The sequence below is a fragment of the Silurus meridionalis genome, chromosome 7, assembly GCF_014805685.1.
Source record: "Silurus meridionalis isolate SWU-2019-XX chromosome 7, ASM1480568v1, whole genome shotgun sequence".
Classification (NCBI taxonomy): domain Eukaryota; kingdom Metazoa; phylum Chordata; class Actinopteri; order Siluriformes; family Siluridae; genus Silurus; species Silurus meridionalis.
In genome coordinates, this window is record NC_060890.1 from 14,995,643 (window position 1) to 15,002,264 (window position 6,622).

Consider the following 6,622-nt stretch of genomic DNA (forward strand, 5'->3'; position numbering starts at 1 on the left):
ATAAGTATTTGAACACCCTGCTATTTTGCAAGTTCTCCCACTTAGAAATCATGGTGGGGTCTGAAATTGTCATCGTAGGTGCATGTCCACTGTGAGAGACATAATCTAAAAAATAAAAAAAATCCAGAAATCACAATATATGATTTCTAAACTATTTATTTGTATGATACAGCTGCAAATAAGTATTTGAACACCTGTCTATCAGCTAGAATTCTGACCCTCAAAGACCTGTTAGTCTGCCTTTAAAATGTCCACCTCCACTACATTTATTATCCTAAATTAGATGCACCTGTTTGAGGTCGTTAGCTGCATAAAGACACCTGTCCACCCCATACAATCAGTAAGAATCCAACTACTAACATGGCCAAGACCAAAGAGCTGTCCAAAGACACTAGAGACAAAATTGTACACCTCCACAAGGCTGGAAAGGGCTACGGAAATTGCCAAGCAGCTTGGTGAAAAAGGTCCACTGTTGGAGCAATCATTAGAAAATGGAAGAAGCAAAACATGACTGTCAATCTCGCTCGGACTGGGGCTCCATGCAAGATCTCACCTCGTGGGGTCTCAATGATCCTAAGGAAGGTGAGAAATCAGCCCAGAACTACACGGGAGGAGCTGGTCAATGACCTGAAAAGAGCTGGGACCACCGTTTTCAAGGTTACTGTTGGTAATACACTAAGACGTCATGGTTTGAAATCATGCATGGCACGGAAGGTTCCCCTGCTTAAACCAGCACATGTCCAGGCACGTCTTAAGTTTGCCAATGACCATTTGGATGATCCAGAGGAGTCATGGAAGAAAGTCATGTGGTCAGATGAGACCAAAATAGAACTTTTGGCTCATAATTCCACTAAACGTGTTTGGAGGAAGAAGAATGATGAGTACCATCCCTACTGTGAAGCATGGGGGTGGTAGCATCATGCTTTGGGGGTGGTTTTCTTCACATGGGACAGGGCGACTGCACTGTATTAAGGAGAGGATGACTGGGGTCATGTATTGCGAGATTTTGGGGAACAACCTCAAGTTAGAGCATTGAAGATGGGTCGAGGCTGGGTCTTCCACCATGACAATGACCCGAAGCACACAGCCAGGATAACCAAGGAGTGGCACTGTAAGAAGAATATCAAGGTTCTGGCGTGGCCTAGCCAGTCTCCAGACCTAAACCCAATAGAGAATCTTTGGAGGGGGCTCAAACTCAGTGTTTCTCAGCGACAGGCCAGAAACCTGACTGATCTAAAGAAGATCTGTGTGGAGGAGTGGGCCAAAATCCCTCCTGCAGTGTGTGCAAACCTGGTGAAAAACTACAGGAAACGTTTGACCTCTGTAATTGCAAACAAAGGCTACTGTACCAAATATTAACATTGACTTTCTCAGATGTTTAAATACTTATTTGCAGCTGTATCATACAAATAAATAGTTAAAAAATCATATATTGTGATTTCTGGATTTTTTTTTAGATTATGTCTCTCACAGTGGACATGCACCTCGATGACAATTTCAGACCCTCCGTGATTTCTAAGTGGGAGAACTTGCAAAATAGCAGGGTGTTCAAATACTTATTTTCCTCACTGTGTGTATATATATATATATATATATATATATATATATATATATATATATATATAATGTTAATTTTAAATATTTGAATTGAGTTATTGTTATATTCGGTCACGCTGTAAAATTAATGATTGCCCCTATTTCCTGTTAACAATCAAACAAACAGAATCTGGATTATAAATAAAACATTATAAAGCGCCATTGTGCATTACAGTCAATTATTAAACATTGAGCTCACTTCTACACTTGCTGTGTAAATAGAAAGTTTTGCACCTGGACTTGTTTTTATTCTCTCACCTTCATCTCATATCTTTATTTATGTGCCATTCCTAAATTGCACAATATAGATAGCTTTTTCCATGCAGGTTGATGTGATGTTAAGTAAGATGTGTCTAAAGTCTTCTAACACGCTACAATCCGTCAAGCTTCCTGAGATCTCAAAACTCCAGACTTCTAGTAGTTACTAGAATAGCAAAGTCCACTAAAGGTGGTAGAGCATTCTCACCTTTAGCTCCTAAACTTTGGAATAGTCTTTCTGACAGTGTTTGTGGCTCAGACACACTTTCCTAGTTTAAGTGCAGATTAAAGATGTATCTTTTTTAGCAAAGCCTACACATAAAACACATCACACCATAACTTTGTGCTCCAGTACATTTGATCAAATGCACGTTATCAACTTGTGCTGTAATATCATGAACAGCAGCTACGCTAATTCCTCTCCACTGCTTCTCTTTCTCTCCCCATCCCGAGGCATCCTGAGGTTGCTCCAGCCGCAGTCACGTCCCACCTCATGAAGAGTGTGGATTTTAAATAAATCCCTGCAAACATCCCAAACCATCTAGAGATGTACCAGTGCCAATTGGATTCCACTTCATGTGGGTTTGGACATTGGACCTCCTGGAGTGTTTAAAGGCTCTGGCATGGAGAAGATGGTGTTGGATCTGTGATGATCGCAAATGTTAAGCTACTTTATGAGTTGCTCAGTAGCTCCTAGTTTTATAACCACAAATGACTGTAAAATACTGTAGAAAGAACATTACTCATAATTACATTCCAGTGCTCAGGTTAGTTCTCACTCTCCAGTGTTCTGTATTGTTTAAAGATTTATAATCACACTCTTGATATAACCCAAATGAGGATGGGTTCCCCTTTAGAGTCTGGTTCCTCTCAAGGTTTCTTCCTCATAACAATAATGTTTTTTCTTGCCACAGTCGCCAAGGCTGCTAATCAGGGATAAATACACACCATTCACCTTCACTGTTAAATTCTGTAAAGCTGCTTTGAGACAATGTCTGTTGTGAAAAGCGCTATAGAAATAAACTTGACGTCTTAAATTGCGTAATCTTCCAAATAATTTAACTCAGCAGACTCTTAATCCATAATAAAAAAATAAAAAAACAATAAAAAATATATATATTTGATTATATATTGCACTGTAACTAAACATGCGCCGTAAACAGAGCCATTATACATTATATTCTAATCTTTGCAAGTATTTTTTAGGGAAGGCAAAATAGAAATTTACGCAGTTTCGCCATCTAGTGTTCACAAATAAATCATCCCATGAAGAAGAAAGTCAGTACTCTTGATTGATTTATTGCACTGTAAAAAGTCATCGCCTACATGACAACATATTAAGGGAAGCATCATAACCTTGTCATGGTGCATTAGTTTCAGTTGAACATGGATAACATACTGGTAAGAATAAGGAGAAAAGGCTTTAGCAACATCATTCCATAAATACTTCTCTCTTTATGGTTTATTAAAAATCTTAAGTCTCAAAACAACATACTGTAGCATGTGCTGCAGGTTTAACTGTAGCCAGGAAGTGGTAATGTCTGTCCTTCTTTAGCTTCAAAAAAGGTGTAAGAGAGTGTAATTGTGTCCACTCGAGCCATCCTGGGATCTTCATCAAACTCGGGGTCAATGTAAAAGAAAACGGGCATGTCCACCTCTTCTTGAGGGTTTAACCTCTGTTCTTCAAAGCAGAAGCACTGTTTAGTACAAAAACAATCAGTTTAGTTTTAATGAAGGCACAAAGAAGAGGAAATTTGAAACGACACAAAACATACCAGCAGAGGACAGAAAAATAAACCTGGGATAACTTTAAAAACTAACAAGATTGTCAAATTTTTTTAAATCACTTCTGTCTTAAATTCAACCAATCTTCCATCAACATTTTGTTTTCTACATTTGTGTCTGCAGTGAATTCTGGTACTTTAAGTCCAATGTGCTGTTTTGTTGTTGTTGTTTTTTTTATAATACATGTTCTGTAATTTGTGTGGCAAAAGAGTGACATGCAACCAAAGAGCTAAATTGAAGCACTAATCAACAAATCAGAACCAAAATCAGACCAGCACATAATCACCATTTCAAAATAAAATAAATGAATGCATTTTGGGCTTGAGTTTTCTTTTGAATTATAAAAGACAAAACTTTAAAACTATAACCATGTTGATGAAGTGACAGATGGGAAGCAGTATTTCAGCATTTACACTATTACAAACATTATGTTAAGTTCTCTACATCACCTGAATCTTGTTGAAGTACTGCCCTGCTTCAAATGGCACCACGTTGTACGTAGCGATTCCGATCACCGGTTTATCTGTGGGATTCTGAGCCGTGTAAAATGCCAGTGCAGTTTCTCCTGGCACAATCTAAAATAAAAAAATCAAGCACTTGGGTGAATCTACAGCAAAGAGAAGATGACCAGTCGAATTTACTTTACTGTCAAAAAGACCATAAACCTAAAAACAACTGGACTTTTGCATTCATGTTGCATGTTTGAACAACAATTTAAAACACACAATAATTCATCGTCGTACATAGATCTCTGACTGTTGAGGACGAAAGTTCCACTGCAGGCTGGCGTGTGTGTCAGCATTAAAGGTCACTTTAAGAATGCGGTCCTTTACTGGCTTCATTGTTTCCACAACATCTGTATCGTGTCCTGCTGTCGCTGTGCCTCCTAGTCCAGATGCCTGAGGTACAAAAACAAATCATGTGCAATCAAAGCAGGAAAGTAGTCAGAGCACTATTTTGATGTTAGCTGAAAAGGCCCTATAATCAGCAGCATTAAAGTCATAATACATCCAGCACTTACCTGGCAGTACAGTCTGTAGAGTGGCACAGCAGCATACGACATCCCAATCATTCCAACTCCAGCTGCTGCAATATAAGTCAAGATGGTCTTGTTTTTTCGCTTCCATTCCTCCTCCTGTTGCTGCTTCTGCCTGTGAGATTTAACTCCTCGTTTCTGATTGACAAATCGCTGAGGGGTTCTCCTGACACACAGCTGGCTGTAGGAGGTAGAGAGTCCTCTCACATTCAGGTTTTTAACACATTTCTGGGCAGTACACAATGCTTGCTGTATATAGTGCCGTGCGCAGCACTGGCGGAGAGCACAGGATAGTAACATTCCCTTTAAAGATGTACAATAACACCTCTTCAGGACTGTTCTTTCATCAGTCTGTAGCACCTGAAGGACAAAATAGAACAAGTAGAACAAAAAAACCTGCATTATAGAATATCTAGTACTATTACGTCTTGTTACACTTTTATTGAAATAATGCTTGACACACTCTGACCAGGCATAACATTATGAAATTATAACATCATCATGGCATCTGTTAGTGGGTGAGATATTAGGCAGTAAGTGAACACTTTGTCTTCAAAGTTGATGTGTTAGAAGCAAGAAAGATGCAGGATTTGAGTTTCACAAGGGCCAAATTGTGATGGCTAGACGACTGGGTCAGAGCATCTCCAAAACTGCAGCTCTTGTGGGATGTGCCCAGTCTGCAGTGGTCAGTAACTATCAAAAGTGGTCCAAAGAAGGAACAGTGGTGAAAGAGTCATGGGCAACCAAGGCTTATTGATGCACGTGGGGAGAGAAATCTGGTCTTATCCGACAGACGAGCTCCTTTAGCTTAAACTTTTGAAGTTAATGCTGTTAATGCTCCACAGGTCAGGACTGTTTTGGCAGCAAAAGTGATTTGGGACCAACACAATATTAGGCAGGTGGCATAAAGTTGCCTAGTCGTTGTATAACAAATGATCAGAAAATGACCAACGTAGTTAAAACATACTATGCATCAACAGACACTGCCTAAATCGTGTAAATGTGTACAGATATTATATGTACAACTATTTAAATAATATAATGTGCCACAACTGAAATACATGATTTGCAATGTTGGGTTAATCCATGAGTCAGTAGAACTGGGTTTTTCTCTGTTTGTAGTCTGTTTGTTTATTGTAAAAAAAAATCTCAAAAGTCAGAAAAACTTAACTTTTAATTACTTAAACATGTAAGATAACATTTTGCCTATTTGCTAGATTTAATAAAGCTTTCTACTTTAAAACTTGAATCACACACACCAGATCCAAGTTATTTGCAGACTTGCTCTTTTATTTGGAGGAAACCCCTTCATTTTAACTGATCAGTCAAACATGGCAAATTGTTCAACACACCACGGTAACAAACAGTATACTCTCTCTCTTTGTGTGTGTGTGTGTGTGTGTGTGTGTGTGTGTGTGTGTGTGTGTGTGTGTGTGTGTGTGTAAGGACATCTAGCTAACTAGACATCTAGCCAGTCCAACACGTGCATTTTAGTATGCTTTATCATTTCATTTGTTGTAGATAACTTAGTTAATGTGCTTTTATTAATTATTTAACAAACAATAATGCTACATTAAAACATGAGATTCTTACCGACACCAAATAACAGCGCTGAATACAACACTGTCAACCTGCAAGCAGTATCAGGAACATTGGTCCCACTAAATAATTACTCCCCCCGGAAACAAAATGCAGTAGCACTGGTTCCGACCGTCGTCTTCTTCGTCTTCTTGGCATCCACACTGCCCTCTGTTTTCTGACGTGGGAATGCAGCATAGATCCAATCAAGCCTCTGTGGAGACAGAGAGACTGCTCTGCTTTATTCAGTTCACCTCTCCTGCATGTATGTGTAACTCCACGTAGACAGAAACTCAAGCTCTGGCTGTTGGATTTTCTTGCTGCAAACCAAAATGAACAAATCATAAGCATCTATTAAAAATGAATGCA

The 6,622-nt window shown here is 38.9% G+C and overlaps 1 protein-coding gene across 1 annotated transcript; it reads right to left on the reverse strand.

Annotated features, from left to right (window-relative positions):
- Nucleotides 1-3,137: 3,137 nt before the first annotated feature.
- LOC124388912 (cytochrome c oxidase assembly protein COX11, mitochondrial) lies at nucleotides 3,138-6,418 on the reverse strand. The gene is made up of 5 exons (XM_046854032.1): nucleotides 6,269-6,418; nucleotides 4,661-5,035; nucleotides 4,383-4,538; nucleotides 4,089-4,214; nucleotides 3,138-3,551 (listed from the first exon to the last, which is right to left on the reverse strand). Exons 2-5 carry the CDS (start codon nucleotides 4,973-4,975, stop codon nucleotides 3,369-3,371), a joined length of 780 nt encoding a protein of 259 aa, XP_046709988.1. The 5' UTR covers nucleotides 4,976-5,035; nucleotides 6,269-6,418; the 3' UTR covers nucleotides 3,138-3,368.
- Nucleotides 6,419-6,622: the final 204 nt, after the last annotated feature.

Bases quoted from the DNA above. Each gene is read 5' to 3' on its own strand.
- LOC124388912 (XM_046854032.1), bottom strand. From the start codon at position 4,975: ATGTTACTATCCTGTGCTCTCCGCCAGTGCTGCGCACGGCACTATATA. The intron at 4,215-4,382 runs GTACGACGATGA...TTTTTATTTTAG, and splicing joins CTCAACAGTCAGAGATCTAT to ATTGTGCCAGGAGAAACTGC. The intron at 3,552-4,088 runs GTGATGTAGAGA...TGTACTAAACAG, and splicing joins AGTACTTCAACAAGATTCAG to TGCTTCTGCTTTGAAGAACA.